The sequence below is a fragment of the Hirundo rustica genome, chromosome 3 (assembly GCF_015227805.2).
Source record: "Hirundo rustica isolate bHirRus1 chromosome 3, bHirRus1.pri.v3, whole genome shotgun sequence".
Classification (NCBI taxonomy): Eukaryota; Metazoa; Chordata; class Aves; order Passeriformes; family Hirundinidae; genus Hirundo; species Hirundo rustica.
In genome coordinates, this window is record NC_053452.1 from 71,315,360 (window position 1) to 71,328,013 (window position 12,654).

The following is a 12,654-nucleotide window of genomic DNA, read 5'->3' on the forward strand; positions in this document are numbered from 1 at the left end:
AGCTGCATTCTGAGGGCATGTGGCACACGGAGGGTTTGTCCCACTGCCTGTGCCACACTGCTAAGAGCCAACGGGATCTTTGGCTTCCCATCTGTGCCAAGAACCGATGAGATGCTGTATCCCTGAGCCCACTGTGCAGAGAGGAAAGAGTTACATACACCTTCTCTGTCAAAGCATCCCTATGTATCACAGCTATATTTGTTTTGAAAAAAATCTTTTGCATTTGTTATCATTTCTTAACCAGCAACATATCATGTTCTGATATTGGTATCACAGTAGGTACAATTAGGCTTAAAAACTAATACTTCTAAGTGTCAAAATCTGTCCAAGCGACGTGACTCCTACTGAAACCAACTGATGCTAAATGATGGTGTTTTTTCAGTGTCTAACTATAGGATCAATACAGCCTTCGCCACCGTCAGTAGTTCTGTCAGCTGCTAGGAAGACAGGCAGCCTCGTAGACAAGAAACAGACAATGAGGTCAAGAGAAGTGGATTCTTTTCTCAGCTTGCCTTAGGGCTTTTGCAAAGCCTTGGACAAATCACACAACCTCTCCGTTAAACCTCCTGACGTCCAAAATGGAAATGATCATAACTCTCTGCTTTCCCAGGATGCCATGGAGCAAATCAATTCTTGGGAGGAAGTAAAGGGAGGGGGAATAGGCGTGTCTGGGAACATCAACTACATGGGTGCTTTGGAAGGAACAGACATATTTTTCTTTACTTTTATTTTTGTAAACAGTCTTAGAGTGTACTTGGTATTTAACACATTAAAATATTAGGCAGCATCTGGAAGATTTGGTCACGTAGACAGGTTATAGTTACTACAATATATTAACATCACTAGTCTCATTCTCCTATAGATATCACTCACTTTGGATAAGGCCAGGGTAACCATGAAAAATTGAAAGTTCAAATGCTCCCAATCAAATGAGTGCTTTGCAATTGTTTTACTTTAGATAGCAGTCAAGAAAATATTTCCTCGTTTCATGTGCTAGAAAAGAGATCCAGAGTTGGCATTAGTAGTGGCTTTGATGTATTCTCTGGTACATTGGTCCAGAGCGTGCTGATGTAAACAGAAGTGTCTCTTGACCTGTTGTCTTTGTTCTTCAGCTTTGATACTGGCCCCGTCCAGTGGCTTCTTTCTTCTCCTAGGGAGGCTTTTAAAAGTCAATTGATACAGAAAAAAGAAGAGCTACAGTTTTCTTCTTTGCTTAAGACTCTATAGAAAGAGACATATCTATTGTACAGTCACTGAAGCTCTTGAAATAGTGTGGATTTTTCTCTCCAATCCTGCGGGGGAAATGAGAAAAGCGGGGGGAAAAAAATCATGTGGTTTTGTCCACAACTTATGATGTGGTAAGCACATCATACTTTTGCTTCTGATGGTTTTTTTTTGTTGGGTTTGGTTTTTTCGTTTTTTTGGGGTTTTTTTTGAGAGGAAAACTGAGAAGCTCTGCTTCAGAGACAGGCAGTGCAAACAGCAATGCCTATGGGTAAGTTAGTCCATCATTGCCTGTTATAGGACCCTGGCTTTTGATGCCTGTAACTGTCAAATATCAGCTAATTTGTAATGATTTTTTTCCTGCGATTGGTGTGCCAGCCTGAAGCTGATTTTTAAAATAGTTCACTCCATTTGAAAAATTAGGTTAGCAAAAAAATACATTCTCCTTGTGTTAAAAAATACCATTGGGTTGCATGACTGAGAAACTCTCCATGCTCTAAACCTGAAATTTGGCAAAGGATTTGCCAAGGATTTGGAGGGTCCCACCCACAAACATATGATAAGAAGAGCCTATGATTAGGATGCAGGCTATGCAGATGAGAGGGTTATTGGAGGGTGAAATGAGAAGGTTGTGACAAGATGGAAAAAACCGTAGCCTGTAGGGATGGTGTGTGGGACTGAAGTAAAGAAGTGAGGAGACTGGGAGAAAGAAACTATGAACTTGGACCAGGAGTAAAAAATGAACTACTACTTACTTACTAAAAATGAAGTAAGACTCTGTGGTTGCTAAGAGAAGGGAAAGGGATGAAGGCATTGGGCTGAGAGTGAGAGCTAGAAAGTCCTTAGGTATTACAGTACAACCTCCTCAGAGAATCTCTGTAGTCAAGAAAAATAATTAAAAAAAAAAACCACCCTGGAAAATGACTGACAAAATATTTGCTTTATTCCTCTAGGGATTACTGCTTTTAAAGAACATCAACCCACTGCTGGTGAATCCTGAGGAAGCCCTAGTGATAGTGTGCAGTGTTGTGGATATCAGGGGTCTTGCCCTCATTCAAACCATTTGGACTTAAAAGAATTCTACAAGAAGAGTACAGAGGCATTCAGGTTTTTAGAATAACATAAAGAAAAGCAATTAAAAAAAGTTAAAGTCTCATGCATTAGGAGATGGTAGGTTTACTGCCCATAGAATCCTAATTCTCCCCAGTTTATACATATTATTTTAAGCAGACTTTAATTGTATAATCATGTTAAGTTTTTCACAGAACACTAACCACATTAAGTGCAAGAATGGATATGGCTCAGGAAATGAATCAAGGAACTTGTCACCATTACAGGATGAGGTGCCTTGGTAGCTTCTCTAAGTGCATCCCTCCAGCAATTTTCATTAACTTAGGCTTTCTGCACAGAAACATGCCACTGCATTCTGTCATTTCTAAACTGTGTTTATGAGCTGAAACTCCCTATTTAGCAACAGTTTGTTCTGTGACATCAGCTAACTAAACTGCCTCAGTGGCAGCTCCTTCAAAGCAAAGCTTTATTTTCTCAGAGACAGGCAGCAGAGAAATCGAGGATTTGACACCAGAAACTTAACTCTTAAGTTACCTTTCCAGTTCTCACAGGTTTTTCCTATCCTAGTTTTTCCCCTCTCCGTTGAGAGAAGCCACTTATGAGACACCACAGGCATGTCCAGGTGTTGTTGACTCCACTGTCAAAGCCCTTCCCGAGGACAGTACCTTTTAGAGTGCTGGAGTTGTCTCAGGTACCAAAACGACAAAATCTTGTCGTTGTTACCGAACACCAGATAAGGGTGTTCCTTTTTAGCAGCCTCTCCCTTGTAGCTGTAAGAGTTATATTGTGCTTTTCTGGGCATCTTTCTTTGTGATGGGATTGTTTTCTATTTGCATCTTCTTTTACAGTATCCTTCAATATCACTCTCTTTAAATCATGTAGAATAATGCAAACAAAATAAAGTGACCTGTTTCTTGTATTTCCAAAGACAAGAAATGTAACACCCTCATTTTCAACATGAATGAAGTCGATGGATTTCTCCTCAAAACTGCCTGATTTGTTGCAACAAAGCCTTGAAAATATAGAAGGAATGCATGTCAGTGATGGTAAAAACAGAACAGCTCATACTCTTGCTGAAGTATCTGTGGGTGTGAGGAAGTCACTTAAACACAATTTCTGAAGATGGCCAGTGTTTTTCTCCTCTATTAAGTCTATTCTTTGAATTCTGAACTTTTCAGGGCAGGTAGCTAGAAAGAGGCATCAGTGATGGCTGTGCTCAGAATTAAGGAAAGACTACATGATATACAGCAGACCACACTGCAGAATTCGGGGACCCTGAAGTCTTCACTTGGGCACTCAAAGTTAGCTGTCTCTTTTGATGTTCACTGTTTGCCTGTGAGAACCTGCTCAGCTCAGAAGGAGGCTGTTCCGAACCCACTCAGCTGGCTCACCGCAGAGCACCGTACAACACAGCTACAGCGCAAGGCAGAGCATGCAGTAAATAGGGGCTATTGATGCCATGCCACAGACAACTCCGGGAAGAGGAGGAAAAGAACGCCCGTACACTGCAATTATAGACGTATAGGATCATCAGGGTTGGAAAAGACCGTCAAGATCAGAACATCAGCCGTTCAGTCCGAGCACCAGACCAGCACTGTCGCCCTAAACCACATCACCCAGATCCAGGTGCCTCCTGAACACGTCCGCGGCTGGTGATGCCACCACCTTCCTGGGCAACCTATTCCAATGCCCGACCCTCCTAACAGCGAAACAAACGCACAGAAATCATGACTGCGCAGCTAAAGACTACAGGCCGAACACTTTAGGCGGGACCCTGACCTCTCCCGCTGGTCCCTGCAGCGACCCCGGGCGCAGGCAGAGCGTATCCCGCTCTGTGAGGTACCCTCAGTCAGCCGGGAGCGCGGACCAGGCGCGGGGAGCGTTCCCTCTGCAGCGGGACCCTCCGCCACGGCTCTGGTAGGCAGCAAGTACAGTAATGGGGAAAGAAGCGGCGGCGCTTATCACCCCGGGAGCCCCGAGGGCGGAGGACAGCGGGCGACGCTCGCGGCCCGGGGACACCCGCCACAGCCTCCGCCTCGCCGCCCTCGCTTTACGGCGCGCCGTGTTTTGCGACGCCCAAGATGGCCGCCCCCAGGGCACAATGAGCCCGCTCCGGCCGCCGCCGCCGGGGGGGACACGGGGCACGGGCAGCGCCGGCCGGGGCACAGCCGGGCCGCTCCTCCGGCAGCGGGACTCGTCCGCGACCGCTCGGCGCGTGGGACTCCGCCGCGGCTCGTAGCGGGAGAGCGGAGCGTCCCCGGGGAGGCGGCATGTGGGGCGCCCTGCTGCGGCGCGGGGTCCGCGGCGCCGGCGGGCTCCGGCGCCTGTCCTCGGGCGGCCCGCCCTGGAGCCAGGTGGTGTCGGAGGCCGAGAAGATCGTGGGGTACCCGACGTCCTTCATGAGCCTGCGGTGCCTGCTGAGCGACGAGCTCAGCAACATCGCCATGCAGGTCCGCAAGCTGGTGGGCACCAAGCACCCGCTGCTCGACACCGCCCGGTGAGCGCTGGGGGGGGCACGGCGGGGCTGGGGCCGCCCGCAGCCCTCGGGAGCCTTGGCACGGTTCCCGGGAAAGTTTTGGGCTTCGTGCCGTAAGGGAAAGGCTGCCCCGGGGGCGGGAGGTTTCGCCTCCGCTCCGGGATCCTCGTTCCCTTGCCGCAACAGGTTTTCCCTGCGGTTATCCGCTGTCGTTCGGAAGTTGCTTCCTTGTGACGCCACGTGCGGCGCTTCCCCCGTGCGGTGCGGGGAGGGAAAAAAAAATATCCCTTGGAAAGTGCGGCTGCCTCGCTAACAGTTATGTATTCTTTTATAATTAAGAACTATATTGCAAGGAAAACAAGGGGAAAAAAAAAAAAAAAAAGCAGGGAGACTAACAAGTTTAAAAGCTCGAAATGACGCTGCTCGGAGCTCTTTTGTTACCAAGGGTTTTGGAATATCCAGCTGGGAGCTGCCAGTTTTTGTGGATTGTTGAGAGTTTTAGGGTTGCTAAGCTGTTTATCCACTCTTTCATTCTTAAGGCAAATTAATGGAAGTCTTGCATTCTTGCCAATAAGCAGAAATCGGGATGGTTGAGCAAGGGTTTTCTTTGTAAAACAAGAACTGATTGACAGTGGGTTTTTTTATAAAATAAATCTCCAGACGCTTACCAAAATGAATGAAAAAATAAAAGTGCAGTTTTTCGAAGACGTTTGTTTGTGGATTTGAGTGTTTTGGTTGTGGTTTTTGTTTGCTAGATCCGTGTTTGCTATAACTGCAGCTATAGCAACATTAATAGAATCCAAGTTTAGTATGCACAGTATTTTTTAACAGGTGTAAGACGAAAATGAGCATTTGTTTAAAGTGGATGTTCAGCTTTTCTTTTAAGGAATGGAAATTGTAGCTCTTTAGTGGTCCTTGGCAAATCCACAGTGTTGTAATGATATAAAAACAAGATTTGTTTTTGTAGCTCTCCGTCTTTAAATCTGGTTGTCTTGAGTGAACAAAATGAGTACAGAGGACAAACAGCTTTTTTAAAGAAACACAATTTTCAGAAAGGGGGATTTAGACATTGGCTTTAAGTTGACTTTTCTGGAAGAAACAAATTAAATTGTTAACAAAAAAGGAAAATACCTGACTTTAGAAAATGGTGGTGGAGGGGATTTTGTTGAACTTTTTATAACTGAAGATTGTGATACTATGATAAAGAGGAGGGATGAGAAGAAGATGTTCTTTTGTCTTTGTAAGGTCGGTTGATGGAATGAAGAGAATAGGAGGAGCGAAGCACAATGTGTTTGGGCTCTTAAGTTTGCACTGCGGTCTCAGAAGTGTCACAGAGACCTGCAGTGCTAAAGTGGAACTTTAGAGTCCCTGTTCAATGTGTGGTAGTTGCTGGTTTGTTTGTGAAATAAATTTAAATGCAGTATTTTGGGGCATGGTTGGAAATTTTGGCATGGCATTGGAAATCCATGGCATGGTGAAGATTTTATGTAAAGGTTTGTTGGGGTTTTTTATTATTTTAAGTGGGCTGCTTCAGTGTTAATTCTGTAAGCCTGTGGCTTGTGGAACACCAGTAGGAATGTAGTCATGCCCAGGCTCAGCCGGATTAAATACATCAATTTTTAAAATTCATATACATTTCAGAGTACACTACTAAACTGATGTGTTGTGCTGGAAAGAAAAAGTGTTTACTCACATAAAACAAACTCTGTGCCCTTACTTTGGATCTTACTTGGTTTCACTGGTATTTCCAAGGGCCTTGTTGCAGACGGATTTCCGATGGCCTTGACCTTTGTGTTATAAGAAGAGTTAATATCCTGCTGATAAGTTTTAGTACACCCACAGTAATGCACAACTTGTACTTTGCTCACCGTGTTTTATGATGTGATGTTGCAATGAGGTGAAATTTGACCATGTTCTTTCTCAATAATCTTGATAATTTATATCTGAAATTTAAGTGTTGTATGTCTCAATGTAAATGTGATTTTAGGTTTGGGTCTGAGATCTATGCCCTGACTTAGCATAGCAGTTTAGCAAACACGTTGTGATTTTTCAATACTAGGATTTTTTTTTAATACTTTTAAATCTGTGTCATTACTCATCCCTAAAAAGTAACAGGTTTCCTGTTACGTGTTCAGAAAAATGTTTTAAAGCATGGGTATCTAAAATAATTTATTTTGTGATTTTTTTTTTTTTTTTAATACTTAAGTGATTGGTATGTTCTGGAACTCTAATCTTTGAGACTCTGAGTAAGTGCTATGTATACCTGAGAAGTACTCCAACATCTAAGGAAATTTTTGCATTTGTGGAAGCAACTGAAAAATAGGTGCTGTAAAATTGATTAGTTGCTTGTACTGTTTCTCAAGTTTCTACTCATTTATTTTTGAGGTTATAAGTGGTGGCAATCAAATCGATTGCTTGCTGTAAGGTCTAAACAGTTTTCTTAAACCGTCATTGACTGGTGGCATTTTGTCATCAGCGGTTCTGTCTCCCCTCCCTTCCTGCCTAAAGGCTTTGCTAACTTTTGAAGTCTTCCTGAGAACATAAGAGGTTTCTTAAAGCAGAGGGTTCTCTATCAATGCTTGTCTGCATGGCATAAGTTCTGAGCTGGGACAGCATCGGACATAATTGCCACCACACTGAAAGCCTTTAGTGTAACCAGAGTGTTGATGAGTGTTTTTAACATTTTGCCAAGCTTTGGCTCACCAGGCTGTTGCAATGCAATGCCTGTGCTGAGAGCCTTGGAGAAGGCAGCTGAAAGGTATCTGTGCGTGTGAGACAGGACATGTGGAGAAGCAGCTGTAGGGCCAGTATACCTTTCCCTGATGATCCCATCCATTTCTACCTCTTGTTTGGATGCAGCGCTGGCAGCTCCTGGGTGTAAGTGCCTGCTGTGAATCAGGACTGCAGCAGGTGTTCTTCTGGGATGATGTGTGACCCTGATACCCCCTTCCAAGCTTGTGTCTGGCCGGCAGCTTTAAATCTGAGAGCATTTGGTGACTCTCCTCTAGAGAGGGCAGAGACGGGTAACTGAGCCCTGCAGTGACGGATTTGGCAGTTCTGTAATCCGTGCAGTAAAGTTGAGTTTATACTTTATTGATTTTTGGTTTGTGTCTTAGATTTTGGTTTCTTAAAAGTCATCCACGTGAAGTGAACACCCTCTGTACTAGCTTTGCCAGACTTGTTAGAAGGAGGGCAAAATTTGAGGAAAAGCTTACATTTCATTTAAGAAAGGCTAATGTCTAGTGGTTAATGGATCATTGGAGGCTGGGGTATCTGGATTAGATTCACAGCTGTGCTTTTGGCTCTCTGACTAGAGTAAGTCACTTAATTTTTCATACTTGCATTTACTTATCTATGAAATGAATAACATAGCATCTGTTTTCTGGAGATGTTGCACTTCATTCATTGCAGCCTGTATCGATCACTGTGATCTTTCAGTGGAAAATGGTGTATAAGCAATATTAACAAAGAATACTTTAAAGAAATGCTATCATTAAAAAACAAAATTGCCTCTAATGGATACTCTGGAAAGAAAATTGCTATTTGACTACTTCTGGATCTTTCTGTTTGTAGTGCTGTGAGTCACTGTATGGTTTTTCAGAGCTGTAAGATTGGCTATAATGAAGTGTCTTCAGCAGCTACTCAAAACTAACATTGCTTAGTTTTTTTCTCTTCAGGCTTTGTTGGACTAAAGCAAAACTTTTTCAATGCATGATTGTATGACCTCCTTTTCACCTGAGAAGCAAACAAATCTCCTGTCTTTTCTCTTTCCCATCTCCTTTCTAGGCTAGCATACATCCTTCTTAGTGTAGGAAAGAGTCTGTAGTTGGCAGAGTGATCTATTTTTCTCAAATACATAGCGTGAATAACATTTTCTTGATTACTTAATCTCCCTTGAGGAGGGTATAGCTTGCTGCACATTGTAAACAGTAAATGTTATGGCCAATGCATCACTTTTATAATATCACTAAATGAAATGGAACACTCCATACACGTAAAATTATTATGGGATACCATTTAGTTCCAGCCATTCTTTCATTAGCCTGTGGGAGGAATGATTATATTTTAGTTCTGTCAGAATTGTTTGTTGGTGATAAATGCTTAAGTAGATGGTTACAGTTTTCCTGGATTATTACAGAAATAAAAAGACTGGCTAGACCAGACCTTGTTCTGTGTCTAGAGATCTACACCCGCTCGGTGTAGATCTCTAGACATTTTAAGGCCCAAGAATGTGATCCAGAGTGCTTTCAAGATGACATGCTTTTTGTTTAAAATGTCTGATAACATTGGCTTCCTGATAGTTCTATTTCTTTATCATCCTGAGATAGGTTAGTTCAGTAACACATCTTGTAACTCCAGGTGTTGCATGCATCTGCCTTTCTGTGCAGGCGAGACATAGGCATTTTTTCCAGCCTGTTGTTGATGGAATTGTTATTGCCAATTTATATTTTGTCTTAACAGAATGGTGACCTTAAAATCATCTTCTTTTTTATAATTGAAGGTGCTGTGAGTGACTAGGAGTAGCTTTTTAGCAACTTGTTTCAAATGTTAATTAATTTTTATTTTCTGAGCCAGAAAAATTATAGTGTCTATTTACTTGACAGTAGCAAATGAGGTACCTTTCTCTGAAAACAGCAGGCAGCTGGACACTCAAAGTGATAAGCAGAAGGTCTGGCCAAAGCTGAGCTTCTGCTCCCATCTTTTTTAAGTTTTACCAAGTTGCTTAATCTATCATGGTTGTGGGGTCATAAAGTCCTTGTCCTGCAATTGCCAGATTAGAAGTTAAAACTCATTGGCTTTCACTAAATTTTATTCTATTTTCAGCCTGCTATAACACTTTGTAAAAAACATTTTTGCAGTAGAGAGATGTGATTTTTATAATTATGGTCAGACTGCCTGTGAAGTTAGCTATGATACGGCAGCAGTGTCATTTCCTGTGTTCACTACAGAAATCTGTTTGACTTCCTGGAAGCACTGACCTCCACAACTGGCATTCAGGACACTTCTACAGAAAGTATTAGTAGTGATGTTAGAAATGTAGAAATATTTTTTCTGCTTGATATGTTTGATATGATTTTGCAAAATATACCAGGGGTTGTAGGAAGTCTGGCTTTGTCCAGGAAGACTATTTCCCAAAACATTGTGTGTAGCTGATGGAAACAGAGGTTTTTTCAGGAGAGCTCTAGCTGATTGAAGCACCAGAGTTAAATTTTTGGTTTGACTCACCCTGTCAAGAAACATCTGTCTTTCAAGGAATGCTGGCACCTCTTAGCTAAGTTAGTTTTTATGAGTATCTCCTAGTCAGTTGTGATGGACTTGAAAAAACATCATGTTACATGACTTAGAAATGTTGGTACTCCCTAGGGTTTTCTGTTACCATACCCACCATCAAGTAAACATTTCTTAGACACCAAAACCAATTTATTGTGTACTTTGGCTGAATGAACTCACAAAGAGCTGTTGTTGTAAAGTTAACTTTGGAAGGTAAAAAGACGTGAAATAAATTAAACCATTGCAGGTTCCTATATGGACTGAAAGTTGCTTCTGATTACTTCCATATTATTCCTTGTTCCTCTTGCCTTCAGTATGCTTCTTAGTCAGCCACCACTTAATACCATCTTGTGCAGTTAAGAGGAAGAGAGAATCCATTTTTGTAGGTCCCACTCTTCCTGTATGCCATAATCAGGTAGAATGGGAGGAACAGATATGTGCTGTTTGTTCTCTCTTCCAAATGTGTTTCATTTCTCATCCTGCATTACTTTCACTAGTGCATGTTTTTTATTAGTTTTCTCCACCAACAATAAATATTGCATTCATATAATTAAATGCTCATATCTGTCAGTTATTGCTGCTCTTTTGAAGAGCTGTCAGTAGATGAGAGTTGCATCAGTATTTGTACACTTGGGCTTCAAGTTCACCATTCATGTTTAAGGGATCTTAACTTTCTTTTTTTGTTGTTCTTTTAAACATTGCACTTTGTTGGGCTTGCCAGTGATAATCTCATTCTGGAAGGTAAAATATATTAGCCAGTTGTGTGTCTGTCTATCTATCTATACACACACCCATTTTATTAGTAAATCTTAGCTCAAGAAGTCAAGGTAGCTGTTGTCAGGTTTTCAGCTGTAGTGGTGCTGAGTTCTTGTCTTGTCAATGTTTCATAGTATTTGTGTGGAAAAAATTATGTAAAGGTTGTTTAATTGTACATTACAGCACTTAGTTTTGCAGAATATTTTGCCACCACAAGCAAAGTTGGATTGAGTAGGAACTCTGCAGTATGAAGATGCAAAAGCTAGGCTGCAAATTAAATTCTCTTGACTAATTGGGATTTTGCAGTGATTCTCATTTAAATATCTATGTTGAATCCAGGTTTCTGTGCTTATGAAGAAGGTATTATTTCAACATGTTGGGTGGTCTTTGTAAACAAAGTGTACTCAGTAGGTGGTGATTATGTTTGGGATTTTATGATGAAATTGTTTACAGTGAAAACTAATATGGTGTTGTGATATTGATAATTTCTGGTATTTTGCATAGGGAGTCTGAAGGTTTCAGCAGAATTTCCAGTACAGCTCTGTCTGATTAAATGAAAGACTGTGGGAGTTCTTAAGCTTGGGTTCTCAAGCACAAAGAAACTGAACGTATAATGTCCAGATCCAAGTGCCAATCAGTCTTGAAAGGATGTAGTATGCCCCACCTAGAGAAAACTTTGCTTCACTTTAGGCATGCAGTACCTAAAATAAAGGTAATTTTTAAAGTTCACATCTGTTCTTTCCTGCTTTCAAGTACAATTGATTTATAATGCGTGTGAATATTGAATACCAAGTTTAACGTACTAGTGAATGACTGTTAGGTCAATGTTTGCTCAGCACAGGAAAAGAGTACTGAATGAGTGGAAATAGTTTCAAACTAATTCCTTCTGTAACCCTGAAGAGACTTGCCAAATATGCCTTTCTATAAAATGAAAATGAGAACCAATGTCAAAGAACAATCAAAATTAATATTTGGGTTACTGGAAGTGGTTTTCATTCAGTGAATCTTCTATTTGGCAGTGGTAAGTAAACCTCTTTACCTTACAGGAAAAATGGAAAAAGTGCTTTACCCAGGGTCTTTTCTCTCTCTGAGGTCTGTGTTTTGCAGCTTACAAGTAGTGTTCTTCCCTGCTGTGCTGCCTCTTATGTTGATGCAGCCTCCAAGATGACTTCTTGCCTTGGAGGTCCTGGCAGTGGCAGGAGGTAATCATTAACCGTGAGCATTTTCAGAGCTCCTCAGAAAAACGTGGGTAACACTGTATCCTCTGCAGCACTTTGTAAATCTGTTGAGGAAAATACAAGTTCAGGGCGGACAAATGTAAGCTCAGGGGTTAGACGTTTCCATACATACACTATTGCTTTGTCCTAGGTGTGGCAGACCACTGTCTTAAATTATTAATATCTTTCCTTTACTCCTCATCTGAGGGCCTTAGTTTCCCTTAGGGTAGGTGGGCTGTCTGCAGTGCTTGCCCTAAAGGAACTCCTGCTAGAGACAAACCTGGCAGACTATAAAGGAACTCGGTGAATTTAAAAATCTGATCTATTACAAAAAATAAGTTTAAAATCTGTAGCAGCTGCTTTGCTGTCCTTGAATTGTCCCTGCCGATTGTCTGACATTGACAATCACTTTAGCTTGATTTATTTTTTTTTATTTTTCTTCTCAGTTGCTGTATGAAAGAGTTTCATTTAAGGAAAAAAAAACCTGATCATAAAGGAAAACTGTTGAGACTCATTATATATATGAGCTTTTATCAAACACATGCTGTGAACTACCTAGATTTTTCTTATAATGATAAATAAGGCTTAGAAATTTGCCTCAATATTTCATTTTACTGAGAAACTCTAGGACCTTTTCAG

General features: G+C 41.6%; 1 protein-coding gene across 1 annotated transcript in view; it reads left to right on the forward strand.

Annotated features, from left to right (window-relative positions):
* Positions 1–4,565: 4,565 nt before the first annotated feature.
* The window catches only part of PDSS2 (decaprenyl diphosphate synthase subunit 2), a 113,954-nt gene continuing 105,865 nt past the window's right edge, over positions 4,566–12,654 (forward strand). The window contains exon 1 of the mRNA XM_040059624.2: positions 4,566–4,792. Coding sequence (XP_039915558.1) covers positions 4,566–4,792 — 227 coding nt within the window. The remainder of the gene's footprint in view (positions 4,793–12,654) is intronic.